The 18,003-nt window shown below is 47.1% G+C and overlaps 1 protein-coding gene across 1 annotated transcript in view; it reads right to left on the bottom strand.

Annotated features, from left to right (window-relative positions):
- Positions 1 to 18,003, bottom strand: part of LOC135282123 (peroxidasin homolog) — a 45,154-nt gene that overhangs the window by 17,404 nt on the left and 9,747 nt on the right. Inside the window, exons 3-9 of the mRNA XM_064391631.1 lie at positions 10,518 to 10,589; positions 10,204 to 10,275; positions 7,818 to 7,889; positions 6,249 to 6,320; positions 4,082 to 4,251; positions 1,918 to 2,035; positions 235 to 404 (exon numbers count right to left, since the gene is read on the bottom strand). Coding sequence (XP_064247701.1) covers positions 235 to 404; positions 1,918 to 2,035; positions 4,082 to 4,251; positions 6,249 to 6,320; positions 7,818 to 7,889; positions 10,204 to 10,275; positions 10,518 to 10,589 — 746 coding nt within the window. The remainder of the gene's footprint in view (positions 1 to 234; positions 405 to 1,917; positions 2,036 to 4,081; positions 4,252 to 6,248; positions 6,321 to 7,817; positions 7,890 to 10,203; positions 10,276 to 10,517; positions 10,590 to 18,003) is intronic.

Here is an 18,003-nt window from a genome sequence, read left to right as displayed (position 1 = left end):
TCATCCCAGCCTTCAAACTCCCTCCCCAGCCCCAAATTATCTTCAATCCCTAAATACCCCTTTTCCCATTCCAGTAGGAGCCCCTGAAGCTCAGGCCTTGCTTGGCTGCCTTCACTCTCTCCCCCAGCACACCAAGAACTTCTTGGCACATACAAAGCTGGGACTGACTCTGATTTAGCTCCATTCCCATCCCCAACCCCCTGGGTCATAAAGGGGTGCACAAAGCTCAATTACATGGGGTGCCAAAATAGCGCAGCACGACTTCCTGCGTCTTGACCTCCCCAGCAATGTTCTTGGCCATGCACTGGTAGACGCCTTTGTCCGACTCCTTGGTGTTCTGGATCATCAAGGTACCATCTTGCAACAGGTTCAGGCGGTTGTCATCTTTCATGTCAATCTTATTACTGAAAAAACAGCCACAAACAGGCAAAATCTGAAAGGAATAAAGACTGGTGGTCCCCCACGGGGGGATGTGGGGGCTTTGCAAGCCTGTAAGTTGGTGTTTCTTGGAGCTATTCTGAGATTTCATGAAATGTGCAGCAAGAGTTCTGATTCACAGCACTGAAGTGCAGCTCCAGTTCTGATTTACTCCCTGGGTGAGCTGCTTTTTCTCTCCCCACTGATTACACAGGACATTTACAGCCCATAAGGAGAGCACTCTGTTCCCATGTCACAGCATTGCTGCGTTGTCAGGGCGCCCTGGCCCGGAAAGCCCTGTTCTCCTTACTCACTAAGTGCAAATTTAACAATGAATTAATATTGCTCTTGTGTGCAGCCAGTGCTATTCAAACTCCAGACTCAAAGGCCTGAGAGGAGCAAAAAGCTCTGAGAAGTCACCATGGGACCCCAACACAGCTTGGAGTCCAACCCAGCCCGAGAGCTGTGAAACATCTTCCTTCTTTCTGCAATGACCTGCGACTCCTGGATCCCAGCCCGTGGCAGAAGGTCCCAGTGCTGCATCCCATTTGTCCCAGCACGAAAGAATCTTGGATGGTTGCAGATGATGGAAAGGGAAGAAGGGACCTCTCTCCCCCCAGGACAAAGGCTGAACCCACTATGCAATCTAATCTGCTTGCTGGGCATTTATTTAATTCCCCTGGTGTCTCCTCTCTCCAGCCATATCTCGTTTGTTGAGCATTTATTATCATTATCCTTCTTACAATGCTGTCTTTGGGAGCCTGCCAGCATTTCCCTAACAAAACCTTCCTTCCAAAGGGACTTAACTCAGCCATAAACTTTTGCTCTGGGCTGAAACTCTGCCTGGTGGGGGGATTGCTGAAGAAGCACACATTGATCATTTTTTATTAATAACCGAGCCCTGCTCAGGCTTCACCAGACAAGAAGCTCATAAAGCAGCAAGGCAGCTTCACTTCCACAGTGGGCACAGAATATTTTATTGTGCAGAATTTCCCAGAACACTTTGGCATCTAGCACATAACCTATACACAAATTTGCAAATTCTGTCCTTCAGTGGAGCACAGCAATTTTTCCCTTTGGAAAGAACCCTCATACCTAGCATGATCAGCCTTCAGTGAGAAGCATTTCAGCAGTTAACAAATGGCAAGCATGGTGGCAGAGAGCAACATGAAACTCTAATTTTATTTTTTTCCTGATCAAAAGACAACTGCTTTCAGCCTGCAGAGTATGTTTATAGGAAAGTTATAAGCTCTTGGAATCCATTACAAACACAGATGAAATATTTCAAATGCAGATGAAAACACCACTTGGATTACATGGTCACCAGAGAATGCTGTTAAAAGGAAGGTAAATATAACCCATGAAATAACCATCTCTTTTTTCTTATTTTTAATTTTTTTTTAATGTTGCGTGAAACAACTTTTGTAATTACAGGCAGGCACTGAAGAGCTCAGTGCTTGAAAACCTTTGCCACCCCAGGGCTCCTTGCGTGTGACTTACTTGTTGTGCAGCCAAATGATGGCAGGCTTTGGGTTTCCTTCTGCCCTGCAGGTGAAATAAACTGTGTTTCCCAGGAGCACATCGACGTCGTGGGGCTCTGAGGTTATTCGAGGCCTCTCTGCAAAACACCATTTGAACACAACCCAGTCCAAAGCAGCACAAAACCACCTGCAGCCCAGCTGGGGTATGGTGGGGCACACAACACCCATCCTGCAATGCCCCAGGAAACAGGCACAGCCCCAGGCACAGCAGCACCCACTCAGAGCCACCCCAAAACTCACTAACACCTGCAAATATCACGAAGGAATAGCATCATCCACCTGTAACGGCCTTGGGGAATTGCTGCTGCTCCTATTCCCAGTAGTTGGGCAGTGGATCAGGTCCCACAGACCTGACTGTACAGGGGTTCATTAAAGAGCTCCCCAAAGAAGCAAAGAAGTCAGTAGCATCCTCACTTGGGTTGTTTTCCTGCCCTTGGAAGCCTGCACCTGAACACAGAGCCAGCTCCCTGCAAACCACACCACTTCCTTCCCAACAGGATTTCATTCATTATGGCCTAATTCATCATCCTGTCCCTATCCAGCCAAGCCTTTCCCTGTGTTCTTCACTTTGAATGTACTCAAGCACCAGGCAAGTTAAACATTGAAAGGATGTGCTAAAATAGGGAGGAATTTATGAACAAGCCCTGGAGTGCTTGAGCTTGATTCAAAAAGCTTACCCATTTCACAATCTGCATGTTCATCAGCAATCCAGTAAAACCAGCTGGGTTATTCCTAAAATTGAGAGCCTGTCACCTCCTCCAATGGTAGGTCAGTGCCTTCACTCCTCAGACCACAAATTAATGGCTCAGAAAAAATCCCCAAAGACAAACCCAGCACAGCCCAAACCCAGTACAGCCCAAGCTCAGCACAGCCCCACAGTACAAAACACTGACCCAGGGCAGATTTGCCCCTGTGGCTCACAGCTGCTCAAAGCCATGGGTTAATGGTACCAGCAGCTTTCAGACTGACTCAGATATCAGCCACCTGCATGGGTAGAGCTCTCTGCTGAACTCTGTATCATTTGTCTTCCCAGCTGGCACACCACCAGGGTGAAAGCTAAATGCCAGCAAAATCTTCCCACCAGGTGCTCTGGTAATTTGACAGACACCCCGCTGTGTTTCCATGCCTAAACCAGAACAAATTTGCACTAACAGCTGTACTGTGGCACTGGGAGTGTGTTGGGGACAGCTTGTTGTGTGGCACAGCCACTCCATGTGTCCCCAGCTGCTTTCCCTAGACCCTTCCTATCCCTCCTCCCTGGAGGTCACAGACCTGTTTGTGCCAACTCAACTCTTTCTATGGCTGTGCCCCAAATTAATCTGTGAAATGGTCAAATTTTTTTTTAACAAAATAATGGAATCATAAGAGAAAAGCTGAATTCAATGGAGAGCTCTTCAAAATCCAGCTGAGCTCACAGATTTGGCTCAGAGCAGGGCCGTGCACAGCTGGACTGGCATATCCAGGGGGGATGCTAACAGCCAGCCCATGTGGGTGGGAATTTCTCAAACTGACTCTACCAACAGCAAAGCACCATGGAACTACAGCAAATGTTTGTGCCAACCTCCATTTAAAAACCAGAGTTTTGTCTTACCACCACTTAAAAATCAGAGATTTGTGTCTTTCTATATGAAATAATGAATTTTTAAAATTTTAAGAATAAAAACTAATTTAAAACTCTAAGTTTAAAGAATAACAGCCTAACAAAAGCCATCAGTTATGCCACAGTCAAACACAGCTCTATATCTATGATGCTCTCCCTCAGGTTTCTAGTTGTGTTTTCTGCCACTGCAGCTCTCCCAGTGTTCCCCTTCTGTTCAGCCTGATGTGGGGTATTTCCTCTGGTTCCTGGTTTAGCCACTGGTGCAGCAGATCCTCTACCGTCCCTACTCTGTGCAAAAAGCCAACACCTACATGCCAAAACAGCGCTGCCTCCAACCCCTCTGGGAATATCAGCTTCCTCCTGCAGCCCCATTGGGATTTTCCCATTTCAGCAGTGAAGGGAGGGAGAAATCAGGACGCCAGCAGAGGGAAGAGGGAGGAAAAGGGCCGGAGGAAGCAATTCCCAGCCCAAAGGGCAGCCCAGGGGCTGAGGGTGACCCGGGGAGGGCTGTGAGCTGGCTCACCGCAGTTGAGCTCGCGGGCGGTCAGGGAGGCGATGGAGCGGCCGTGCAGGTCCCGCGGAGCCTCGCAGGTGGCAGCGCTCTGGATGCTGCCCTGCTCTGCGTGCTGCTTCAGCAGCTCTGCCAGCCACAGCAGGTCGCAGTCACACAGCAGCGAGTTGGAGTCCAGCCGCCTGCAACAGCCAGCAGAAGGCAGCTGAGCGCCCAGGCTGCAGCACTGCCTCCTCCTCCAGGGTCACCTGGGTGGTTTGCCCTGAATTTGATTATATCCCAGGTGAAAATCTGAGATGTTTCATTGCTGTGAGAGGGTGATGGCCCCTCTTTTTGCCCGTTGAATGTATAATCTACTGTGCAGGAACCGGCTGCTCAAGCATGATTAGCTGAGCTGACCATAACCACAGATGCCTGTTTTAAGCATATTAACCACAGATGCCTGTTTTAAGCGATATTAACCACGGGTGCCTTTTTAAGCAATATTATAGAACATAGGTCAAATAAGCCAAAGGGATACGAGCAAGGAAGACGACGAGCCTTCATCGAACGACCACCAGAAGGCAGATGAAGACCCCCTAGCAACAAGGAGAACATGTGCAGATCCACCACAGATTCACCGGAAGGATGACTTGAAACCCGGGAAAGGAGCTGTTCAAAAGGGGGAACGGGACTCAGGCTCGGGCGCGGCAGTTGGTGGAGCGGTGACTCCCCTGTCGCCCAGCGCTGTGCTTTGCTTCTTTTATCCTCTATTAAACATTTTATTGATTGGCATTATGACCCATTGTGTTCATTTCATAACAATTGCCACGATGGTTAGCTAGGATGCTTGACCAATTAGAAAGATTTAATCAAAAAACTAATATCAACCATTCCAGTTTCAAATAGAAATCATTCAGTTAAACTGGATTATGCAGTTTTGGGCTACTTGAGACACTGAAATGTTGTGTTTTACACTGGGATGGAGGTTTCAACCTTTACTGAATTCTGTAATTCTCTTTTAGCTTTTCTCCTTTAGCTCTAAAAAACTCTCCCCTTTATTTGTGTGGGTGGGATCAGACCCTTCCTATAACCAGCTGTGAGAGGTTGCAGCATTTCTACACAACTGGAAGAACTTTTACTACAGCAACACAAGCCTGAACCACAGCAAATGGAGCTGCAGTGACCTCCCAGTGCCCTCAGCCTCTTCCCTGCACTGACCTCATTCCTATAAGCAGTGCTATCCATGAGGATAAAGGAGGACTACAGGGGATTAGTTTGTGCCTCCTTCCCCACTGAAAGTTTTACAGTCGGTGGGTCTGGGCCATTGTCATGGTTTTCAAAACCAGCACAGCCATCCAAACAAACAAACAAGCAAAAAAGGAAGAAAAATCTAACACTTTCAGGGTCACATAGTTGAGAATGTGAGATTTCATACAGGGCCATGACCGAATATTTTATAGACATCCCATCTTTTTCTCTGGCACCTACAGACAGCATTTCACAAGATATTCTCTGCTAAAGAGAAGTGAAGCATTTTACCTGCTTGCAGAAATCACTGAGGGCAGCAGTGAGAAATACATTATTTTATTGCACTTGAAAATCATGGCAGAATACCAAAATTCTTTACCTTTTGCATTTTTTTTCCTCCCAAACACATCATAGAACTCATTTCCAGAGATCATAAAACCAAAGCAAGAAAGAAGTGAGCTTAAGAGACAGACAGGTTATGTGGGAATGGCACCCTGGGGAATTTCTGCATGGAAAGGGAATCATGCCCCTTGGCACTCCTCTGACTAATTTCAATCTAGAAAACAAGCCTTTTCTTTTATGACTATGATTTTTCTAACCATGGTAGATACTGATCTACAGACATGTTCAAGGTTGTATCCGTGACCTGGACTTTCTACATTTTTCAAGGATGTTTTATGGGTTCAAACCCTTGTGAAGACTTTCCAGGAACGTTCATTCCTGTGGCATTATTAAGCTGTAAGCTGATTATAATTAGACACTAGTATAAAGAAACTTCTAACTGCTTAAATAAGCTTTCAGGTCCAATCAAAACTGTTTTATAAACTTAGCAGTGGCCTTAGAAGTGCAACAACTAAAAGCTTTGCCAACCAGGCACATTCTTCCTCAGGTCCTGCCCATCTGATTGAAGATAAACAAGTCCTCTTTGTAGGCAATATTTTTTACTTACAGGCGTTTGAGGGATTCCAGTTGAGAGAATGTCCCTGGATGAATCCTGGCAATCTTGTTGTTGTGCAAGAATCTGCAGTGGGAGAAACCATGCCAAAACATTATTCAGTATTTGCACTGTGAGGATGATGACACCTCAGGTCACAACTCAGTTTAAATGCAAAGGCCACGCATCAAAATGGAGCTCAGTGTTTAAATTCCATGTTTGTTTCCATGAGCTGGAGGGATTTCATCCCTTGGTGGGTGTGACGTAATTTGCCAGAGCCGAGAGCGGGTGTGGGCTGGAAATGGTGACTCAGGATGGGATGGAACAGGTTTGAACTGGACCCTTCCAGTCTCTCTGCACAGGGAGGAGAAAGGGCACAAAATCCCCTCAGACTGGACCCACCTCCTGTTTTCTGGGCCTGGGTCAGCTCCAGTTTAGAAGGGACCTTTTCCTTCCCCTGTGCAGATGATGTGACAATTCTACAAGGGCAGCCATTGGTGTTAGACAACCCCTGCCTTAGACTCTGTGTAGTTATTAACCAAAATCCATGAGCAATTCCAATTCAGACAACAGCCACCTCAACTGGGCTCATCTCTGAAGAAAACTGAGGCAAATTCTCACTTCCAGAGTCTTAGCACACACATAAAACTCTCCAGTTCTTAAGGAGAAATCCTGACTGCACTAAAATGCACAATATTAGTGGGGACTAAGAGGGGATAATTAACTCCCCATTCCCATAATGATGGGGGAATTCACTTGTGTTGGTTACATCTAAAACTCATAAGAGACCATTGATGAAAGAGATGAAGCAATTTTAGTACCTGGTGGAACAGGAGAGAACACAAAAGCAGCACAGCTCGAGTGCAAATGTCTGCACACACACGTGTGCACCAGAGTCCAGCCTGGAGGCTTAAAAACCTTCCTTTAAAATTTAAATACAGAATTTTTGTTGGATCCAATACAGTGACTGAGATCAGCCATGTACTGATCCAGGTCTGAATTTTCCTAAGGGTGTGGGATCCCACAATTTTATTTCTTTGGCATGTATGGATATAAGGCACATTTCCACACAGCCCAGGAAAGTCTGCTGGTTTCTCCATGGAGTGGGAACCACACATGGGCTGTTGTGCTGGTGGCTCCATTACTGCTAGAAGCAATCCTGGGGAGCAGAAGACTCCATTTCCTCACTGCTTTCAAGAAGGATGTGTGTTTTTCTTGTTAGACTTTCTTCTGACTTTATCCCTTTTCCACCCCCTTTTTTTAGCTCGCTCTGCCCAACAGTGACTAACGTTGCTGACCTTATGCTCAGAGTAAAATTTCACTTGGCTTGACCAGCTGTAGGACTTTCTGCAGATTTACTCCTATTTAGATGGAAACCTGAACATAACATAAAATGGGAAATTCCCTTCACATCCCCAGTCACCCTCCCCCTCGGCAATTATGTAAAATTTCTTTCTTTAAAGAAGTTTCTTTTTGCATTTTGGAGACCACACTCCATGCTACCAAAACTGCTACACTAAATAAAGGGCTTTTCCCCATTCTCCTCACCCTCTTAGTCCCAAGAAATATCCCATCTTTACTCACAGCCTTTCAAGTTTAGGAAGGTCACTAAAAGTCTCCAGCTCCAGACTTTCCAGGTTGTTGAAATGCAGGTACCTATGACAGAAATCACACACAGATTGAATTTAAGAGACAGAAAATGTTCCCAGATCAACCTACCAGTGCCCCCCCACCTGGTCACCATCTCAGGGCAGAATCCATGGAGAAGCCAGAATCCATGTTAGTGTCCCCAGTTACCACATGCAAACACAGTAGCCAACATGGCTTTTCTGCTAATACAGACTAATATTTTTATTTCCTCTAAAATCCAAAGAGGCCAAGGGGACTTCCTGCCTGTCCCCTTGCCATCAAGAAAAGAAACGTGGAGCCTGCAGAGCAATACCACAATACCTGAGCCTCCCTGTTGCCAGGAGCCGTGACATTCACCAGCACAACTGACACATTCCTGACCTTCAGATGGATTTTTTACAGTCCCCAAATTGCCTAAACCGTTCCCCTTTATTTTACACAGGCATAAATTTCACAGCAGACACAGATTAATCACAGATCTACAAATACTCATTCTGCTATTGTAGCTGACTGCATTGAGAAATAATTGCCTAAGCCTCCACATGGCTGCTTGATTTGTAATGGAAGGATTCATGATAAATGGTCCAGTATCAGAGAGGGTGACTCAGATTCTGCACTGGAGGGTCACAGTGGGGAAGACAGGGATGTGCTCTAATCACTCTCAGATGCCTGCTGAGATTGCTTTGGACCTTGAGGAAAGCATCTGATCCTGTCCATCACTCGGGTTATTCTTTTTCTTGAAAAGCTGGCTGGTGGGGACAGGAAAACGGGGTAGGATTTGAGCAAAGCTATTTCTTCTGGAGTTAAGCCTGCCTGGGATTGAAAACAGATGGGACTTTCAGCGGGTTGTTTGTTGGTTTTGTGGGTTTGTTGGTTTTGTTTTTTTCTTTTATTCGTGACATCAAGTCTGGAAGGCTCACTGCTGAAATATCCCTGTGGGCAGCATCAGCTCTGAGCTCAGCTTAGAGCCAGTTTCAGCTTCCTAAATTTTCTCCCAGGCATCCTTGCTGAGTTGGCTGATGAAAAACCACATTGTACACAAGCTTGGTGGCACACCTATTGTCAGGATTGCCTGAAACTTCCAATTACGCTCTGTCCTCTTGTGCTGTCAACCTGGAGAACAAGCTGGATCCTATTCCTTTTACAGCAAAGTCCTTGGTCTCATTCCAGCCCTATAAATGCTGCAGCTGGGAACAATTCAGGAATTAGACTAGTTTCACCTTTGGTCCCTGCTCTCCAATGACACAAGTAATTCCTGTACTTCAATTATTTAGGAAGAATAAATCATTAGGAAGGAATTGCTCCCTGTGAGGGTGGAGGGGCCCTGGCACAGGGTGCCCAGAGAAGCTGTGGCTGCCCCAGCCCTGGATGTTTCCAAGGGATTGGATGGGGCTGGGAGCAACCTGGGATAGTGGAAGGTGTCCCTGCCCATGGCAGGGGGTGAGATGAAATGAGCTCTAAGATCCCTTCCAAACCAAACCACTCCATGTGTCTGTGATTCAAATATCTAAGCTCACACTCTCTCCACCAGTTCCAAACAAGAAAAATCCAGTCCCAGTTTAGGAAGGCACTTCAGAGGAGTGAGACCTCAGTCTGCCCATCTCACCTCAACAGTGGTGCACTAAGAGTCAAAAACCAAAACTCTGAATAAACAGCAGAGTTTTGCCCTGCGCAGAAGGGGAGCAAATGGGGACTGTTGGAGTGATGGACTCCAGCTGCCAGGAAAACACACGAGGCTCCCTCCAGCCCAGATTCAGCACAGAGTGCCACGCAGCTCGAGGGAAGTTCATGACTGTGTTTGTTTGGATCCATCATCTTCCCCCACTGCAATTTCCAGATGCTTTGCAGCACGGGAGCACCACCACCCTGGTAGCTCCCAGGAATACTTGGCTGCCCCAGCTCCCAGCTTGCACTTCATCCTTTCATTCCCAGCAGAGAAATGAGAAACTCAACCAGCATGCTCAATTTAAGTAAAGGACCAGATCTGACTCTCTGCTCAAGGAATCCCAGGACACAAACCCAGCAGAGCCTTCTGCTCCCAGCCCTCCTGCAGACCCCTCATAAGGTCCTTGGAAATAAAGGCCTTGGGAAGCACAGCTGGGTTCTTCCTATGCTCCAGAGGTTTGGGGGCAGGAGAAAGCTCATGGAGCACCAGCAGGAAGAGACCTCAGCACTAACTAACCAAAACCAATACTCAGAACAGCTGTTTCCAAATGAACCCAGTGTAGTCTGGCAAATCTGGATGAGAAAAGAGCAGAAGCTTCATCCTCGCCCTCGCTAAGTGCCTGCTGCTCCCCAGGCCTGGCAGCACAGCATGCAAACAAGGCTCATCTGTACTTACAGCTGCTCCAGGGAGCGGAGCCCGTGGAAGGCATGCTGCTGGATGCTCTGGATTTCATTTTTGTAAAGGTAGCTTTCAAAAGGAGAGAAAGGAAACAGCATTAGGGGAACTGATCAGCAGTTGTGTTCTAAAAAGTCACAGGAAACAGCAATGAGCCTCAACCCAAGCAGAACTTGCTGCCTGGATTCAAGGGCAATATTTTATACCTCTAACACTCAGCTCCAAACACACACAGTGCATCCTTGACTGGCAAATATTAAAAGTGGGTTGCTAGATTTTGAAGAGGTCAAGAAATTACTGAGTCACCAACTCACAGGTATTTCAGGTTCTCCAGATCTTCAAAGGATCTTCTCACAATTTGTTTTATCTGGTTATTGTTCAGCAGCCTGTTCAAATCAAGAAAGAAAAACACAGCTGGTGAAGTCAGCACATGTGAGATTTGTGGCATTTCTGTTCTTGGGTGCCCACTGAAAAATTCTGGGTCGAGGTGTCACAGAATTTAAGACTTAATGGGGTTAGAAAGTCAAAGTTTGAGTCCTCACACCAGCCAGCCAAGGCAGTGAGAAGGTTTCTCACCCAGAGGGGCCAAGTACTTTCCATATTGCAGTGTTCAAAGTATTTTTCTTATCTTTTGCCACAGTTTTCATCCCAAAGTGACGATTTTGTCCAGAAAGGGGATGAGGGGATGGGAGACAGGCAGAAAGAAGCAGTGGGGAGTAAGATATTACATCATTGCTGCCACTCTTGTACAACCATGATGGGTTTTGGAGGTGCCTGGTTGTGTTCAACAAGTGAGCAGAGGAGTGCAGATCCAGTTTTCAGAAGTACAAATGCAGCCTAAAACAGTTCCCAGTGGAGTTATAGGAGCCACGAAATGCTAATAGCTTTGCTCTAATCACTTTGTAACCGATACCCGCAAATGAGAAAGAAATAAATTCAACTTTGACTCCTGAGGCTGCTCAGAGACAACATCTTTCAACCTCAGGAGCTTTGTGCCAGATTTTAATCCAAAACCTCTGGGCCACGTGGCACTGCAAAGCCGTGTGACACTTGTGTGTGCAGTTGCCATGGCTGTGTGTGCAACTGATGGCCAGTGCCAGTGACCAGAAACAGCCCAGCTCTGCAAGAGCCACGCTGTGCAGTAGTGTAACCACAGAGCTGAGCCCTGCAGAGCTCTGCTGCAGCCCCTGCCAAGCCCAACACGGAGAAAACCCAATAAATCACTTATAAATAGCTCCCTGATACACAAAGCTGAGCTGTTCCTCGTGGCTGTGGGTCCCACTGATGCTCAGGTCTGGCACAGCTCACAGCTGGTGGAGCTGAACAGCCCAGAGCAAGGATTTCACAAGCCACCACTAATTTTTAAAATTCCTAAATGGAGCTGTGGGCAGAGAAGGAATCTGTGGCTCTGTACTGCAAAGATTTCTTTTTCAGGTGTTGTAGGAAAAACAGCAATTCCGTCTGCAAGCAGCCAGACCTTACTACGTTGGGTCACATTAAATACATGTACTGCATGTGCATTTTACAAGTTGATTTTTGCCATAGCTCTGCTCCTCAGGAAGGATCTGCCACAGGTGGGAAGATAGTTCAGCACTTTCCCTGCAGCAAAACCCAATTTTCTGCCTCACTTTTCTGGACAAAAAAGAGCATCCAGCCTCTGTCATTACAAGCCAAGGTCTTTCCTGGCCAAAACCAGTTTGTGCAGGTAAAGGATGGAGAGAAAAGACAAAGAGATGGGGAGAAAGGGTAAAAAACTTGTGGGAAAAGAAGATGAAGATGAAATCCAACACCTCAGGGATGACAGAAGAGATAAGATGTCAGAAGCACACACACATGTGGTGGCAGCTTCACAAGTTCTCTCCAGGCACCTGAGCCACACCAGCTTTCCACCAGCTTTTTCTCAGGTGGAGAATTACACTCAGAGTCAGAAAAAGCATGTGAGAAACTCAAGAGCAAACAGTGAGAAACTCAAGAGCAAAGAGCTTTGTAAGTCAGGCAATGAGGGGTTGAGAAAAACCTCATTACCCTGGATTTGACCATCCTCCCTGGACTAGCTGCCCTGGCACCACGGGTGTGGGTGCCACTGCCAGGCTGCACATGCCAGGGCTGGGCACAGGCAGCCTGAAGAGGTTAAGGCAGAGAAGGCTGGAAAGCTCCTGCCCAGCTGGCAGCAATGGCTCCACACACAGAGCTGAGGTCAAACAGCCCAGGCTCACTCTTAAGGATGCAAAAATGATGTCAAGTCCTTGGAACACACGATCCCGCTTTGACAGCCAGCTATGCTGAGTGGAAATACAGTCCCTGAGCATCAACCCAAAAGTTTATTTGATGACTGAATACCCCAGGGCTGGAAATGACTGCCTGAGGGCAGTGTGGGAGAGGGCTTTTGTCTATCTGCTCACAGAACAGAGACAGCCCAGGCACCAGCCGTGCTTCCCTCCCTGCCCCATCAGCTTTCATCTCTGGCCCCAGCAGGACAAGGCAGCTCCTTCTCTGTTATCTGAGCCCTGGCCCCACTTCTGAGCACACAGTGGGCTCACAGAGGGATGCCAGCACCCCTCTGTCATTCCCATGGATGTGAGCACCTGGCACACACCTGGCATTGGCCATTTGCTTCCCAGGGGACAGTGACAATGACCTGGTGAGCAGGGTCACACCAACAGCCTGAGCAGCCCCATGCAGCAGCAGGGTCTGGAGCCCTTTGCTGATTATTATCTTTAATGCTCAGAGTTCAGACCAGGACTGATCTCCACCGGGATTTCAAATTCCATTATGTTGTCTGGCTGTGTTTTGGGGCTATTTAAAAGCATTATCCCAGTCTGTTTTGTTGTCTTGGCTATTTTGTACAGTTCAAGGGAGTGTAATCACTGACCCAGCCAAATAAGATGAATCCTGGAAGTTGAGATGGCAAGCAGCACACAGGGCTCTTATCTCATCGTCTGATACTTAAAAATTTGTTCATTGCCTGATTTAAGAATAAAAAGTGCATGGAAGAAGCCATCTCTGCTTCCTGTCTCAGGATTCCCCATTGTAATGGAAGGATAAGCCCTGGAAGACACTCGAAAGTGAGATAATGATGGAGTCCATAATAGCCCACTTATTCCAAAATGCTCCTTTCACAGAAAAGCACGGACAAGGCAGCACAGCTGGCTCCTAGAAAGAGTTTGGGTGGCTCCTGCACAGCTGTCTGCTCCTGTGCAATTCACCCAGGCAGAGAAGTGTGCAAAACACCCAGAAGAGTGCAAAATCCTGGCATGGCCTGGCTATTGGTCCCAGCTGCCATCCACAGCAAAAATGCCCAAATTCCTGCTACCCTTAGAGGGCTGAAAGCTGGGAGCCCAGATCTGCTGGGAATAAATGCTCTGGCAGACAGAGGTTGGGAAGATCATTATCTCTCTCATTATCTTAACCACACCCTGTAGCAAAACTGGCTAAATTAAAAGTATCAGAAGCACTTTTCCTGACAATAGGATGGGGCATTGCCCTTCATGCCCCATGAACTGGACTCCACATGAGTAGGAGAACACAATCACACAGGTTTTATTCCTTTATTCCTGCCAAACTCTTCTGGGATGTTTGAGATATACAAGCACCATGAGATCTGGCCCAGATTCACCAAGAGAACATTTTACATTCAGTTTCCTCTAGGTTTTATGTGCTGACTGCCTCTCCTTTCCCCTTCCCCACCCTCTCTCTAGGTTGCCAGGCACAGGCTTATGTTCCATTAAATGAGTGGTTTTCTGTTTCGAAGAATGTATTAAATGATGTGACAGGACAGAATTCAGACTCAAACCATGTTCTCTTTCCTCTTTTCATTTGACAATCCACATGCTACAGTCATTGTGACAAAACAGCAATTTTTTTCCTCACACCATTAATAGAAATCATCACGTAGTGTACTTAGAGGGGGAGAAAAAATGGATTTTATGTTCAACCACACATTCCCCCTTGTTGACAGAATGATCTGGAATAGTTATTTCCCATATTTAAGGGAGAAACTTTTATTCTGAGATCCAAGCAGGCTCTGACATCCCCTCCTTGCTGGCAGGAACACATTCTCTCAGGAGTTACCAGAGAGTAAAAGACAGAAACTCCACACTGCTGCTCTGTTCACTCTGAGATTCTTCACCAACAGCACCTAAAGCAGAGCTGCAGGGCTCACCAGAAGTGTTTTGCTCTCAGAAAGAGAGAAACCTGGGCAGAAAGAGAAATAAGATGTGAGCAGTGACAAGGCAGAAGGCCAGGCAGAGGCACAAGCAATGTGGCCTCCACTGATCCCCTGTTCTCTCAGGTGCTCTTGCCTCAGGAATCCCAAAATACACACTGGGGATGTAAAGGAACTTTGGTCCCTGGCTTGGACATTTCTATGGATGGTGCTGGAGAGACCCAGGGAGCAGCAACCCTTTGGCTGTGGTTTGAAAAACCAAAGGGATTGACAGGGCAGTGACTCCTGTGGGAATCACAGGGGTGTCATCATCCATCCCCTCCCAGAAATGACCTAAAGGAGCAAAAACTGGGAAGAAGGGAGAGGCTGAGCCTCACCACGGGCTCCCAGCGTTTCCTCTCTCTCCCACAGCCCAGCACCTGCTCTGAGCTAATGTTGGCTTCAGCCATGCAGCAAGTGATGGCAAAGTGCAGCAAAACAGCTGTCCTGGAGCTGGGGAAGCGTGGATGGCATACAAGAGGGGTTTTGCCTTTTGCTTTTCTTTTTTTTTTTTTTTTTTTTTTTTTTTTTTTTTTTTGGTACCAAGGGGAACTATTAAGAGTTTAAAAATACTCAGCACCATCTGCACAGATGGGAACGGGGCAGAGCCAATAGGAGGGGACAAGGAAATCTTACAACTCTCTGAGATGTTCAGCCCAAGAGAGCTTCTCCACCTGCACACAGCCCCAGGAAGGTCCCAGTGGTGCAGGATTGAGGATGACTGCTCATTACCTGTGGTGCTGCACCAGGAGTGCCCAGCTGGAAGCAAACAGTGGCTGTGTCTCTTCCACAAACAAAGCTCCTGTTTTTAATGCTGAAGTAGTACTCTGTGATTTATCAAATCTCCCTCACCAGAGGAAAGCAGAGAGGAGCCAGGGAGGGTTTGAACTGCTGAACAGCCCCACTGGACATCCACACTGTGATCAGGCTCCTGACAGGCTCTCAACCCATTTCCCTGCATCCAACACAGGCTACAAAGGTTTCCTTTTCAGGGTGGTTTATAAACTGTCAAACTTGGACACAGAACAGCCACCCTGCCCTAAAGGAGATAGAGAACAGAAGCTTCACCAGAATCTGTCGCTTTCCCCTGCCATTAGTGGGAAAAGCTCTTTAAAAAACATTTATTTGCTTATGGAAGATTTATTTAAATTCAATGGCAGAAAGCTGCAGTCTCAGAGCTCTGCACATGGAACCTGAGCTATTCTATCCTCCAAACCTCTCACTTCAAATTTTCTATACAAATTTTCCCAGGAAATCTGTCAGGGATTTTAAAGGATTTATTCTCTTTATCACTTGAAAAGCTATCTAAGTCCTCAGGCAAAATTTACCATCTAAGAAACACCAGCAAATTCTTCATCTCTTGTCAGTTTTGATGTGGGAATTGGACAAACCAAAGTTCCTGGAGAGAAATTTCCTTCAGGAGTGTGTGGTCCAATGTTCTCTCAGTCAGTTATCAAACTCTTCAGCCATGGGAGTTAACTACTGCAAGTGTGAGAAAAACTGAATGTTCCAGTCTGCTGGCCAGACCAGGAAATACAACTCAGTATTAAAAGTATCTATCTAAATGGAAAGGTTTCCGTGGCAAATCAGGTTGATTTTCAGAATCCAAATATAAAAATGCAGTATTTTGTTAGAGCAGTGTTTCACCTGGTCCAGCAGTCCAGCTCTGACAATGGCCATGGGACACTCTTTAGGGAAAGCAGGAGTGTCTGCCCACCATCTGTGAAACCACGCTGCTCTTCCTGCCCTGGCATCCCAAATCATGAGCTCAGGGGTGCCAGGACTGCCTTCCTGCCTACTCCCTCTAATATCTGCTCATGGACTTGCTGGCCTTGAGGTCTCTGCCCAGGAGAGTGTGGAGACAGAAAGGAAAAAGAGCTGGAGAATTTTATGGAGCACAAACAGGTGTTGGAGAGAGACAGGTCCTTCTTTCTCCCTCAGCCAGGCTCTATCTGAACCTACTCTGCACAGAGTGGAGGAGTCAGAAGAAAAAGTCCTGCAGGGGTCAGAGACCTGCCCGGTCCAAGGAGCTGGCAGGGCAGGAATTGGGACCCCTCACAAAGCTCAGCAGGCTGGGTGGAGCCTCTGTCCCAGTGAAGCCCTGCCAGCATCCTCGTTTTCCCCAGGGCTCTGCTGGAACTCTCCTGGTGGTCCTGGGAGCTGCTGCCAAACATCTGCCTGCAGCACTCTGAGATGACATCATCTGGAACCCTTTGTTTCCTCACTCAGGAGAGCTCCAGGGGTGCAAGAGCAGGGCTGGAGATCAAGAGGCCTCAGCAGAGCTTTGTGATAAGACAAAACCCTACAGATTTGGACTCTGTTATCTCTCTAGATAGTTTTTTTTCTCATTTCCCACTGTATCTGACCCTATCTCAAATGACAGAAATCCATCCAAAGCAACCTTTTTTCCCTATTATTTTTGGCAACTAAGTAGCACACAGTGCTGTTTGAGAGACTAACCTGGGCTGTTCTGGATGAACAGATCAGTGGCAGTAAAGTTTTTGACCGGTCCATTTGATGGCCACCTGTCCTGGGCCACAGCCAGGGTGCTCTGGAGCATCCTGCACTCATGGCTTGGCCACTCAGCCCCACACACAGAGTGGAAGGATCTTTGGAAAATGCTGATTTTTCAAAGATAACGCTTCAGCAGGTCTCAGTAATAAAGTCATGCTGTAATCCCACTTTTCCTAGAGCTGCTTAGTGCTGACTGAATGCCTTACTGCCCAGGTTTGCCTTCCTTCAGCTCTTCCTCCACAGGATCAGGGACTTCAGATCGCTCAAGGCCAGAGGGAAAAAAACAACCTGAATTTCTGTTACCATTTGGGATCACGACTGTATGAACATCTGCCAGGTTCCCAAAGGAGCTGCTTTGCCTCACTGAGGAATTTCAGCTTGGACTTGGAAATCCTATGGCTGTTAGCACCATGTCACAGCTCGAGTAATTAGATCTGAGTCTCAACAGCCCAAGTGCATCCAGCACAGAGCTGTGCTGACACAGCTCCTGGTTGTGATTTGGGAGCTGCTGTGCTTGCAGCTCCTTGCCTGTGGGGTGCAGATGCACTCAGATGTGTCTCCAAGCCCTCAGCCCTGCAGCAGCCAGCAGCAGCAGAGCTCCCAGGATTTCCTTGGGGAAGGGTGAGAAGCTGGTTAGTGCAGCAGTGTGTGCAGTGATGGGAGTGTGATACAAGGCTGGAGGGGCAACCTTCTACCCCCATTCCTACCTGGAGTAGGGTAGGTGTAGGCACCTCTTCTAGGGCAAGGCATGGGGAAAGGTGGCATTTGAAGGATGCTCAGTGGAACTCACACAGGGCAACTGATGTGGTTCATGAGTTAGAGGAGACCATGGAAAGGAAGATGATTTTAACCCACCCCTCCACTGTCTTGATCCCAGTGAGAACTTCTTTTATGGGCTACTGTAAAGCCACACGTGCACAAACATCCTCAGTGCTAGAGCTCATCATATTTTATTGTTAAACAGAGAGTTTAATTGTGAAAAATGAAAATTATTAAACACCACATTTTTTAAAAAAAGAAACATGACACAGGGTGGAACAGAGGAAATTATAAAACTTTGTCTGGATATGCACAACTTGACT

This window comes from Passer domesticus, chromosome 16 (assembly GCF_036417665.1).
Source record: "Passer domesticus isolate bPasDom1 chromosome 16, bPasDom1.hap1, whole genome shotgun sequence".
Lineage (NCBI taxonomy): Eukaryota > Metazoa > Chordata > Aves > Passeriformes > Passeridae > Passer > Passer domesticus.
The sequence above is the reverse complement of the archived record's forward strand: the minus strand, read 5'-3'. Positions and strand labels throughout refer to the sequence as shown.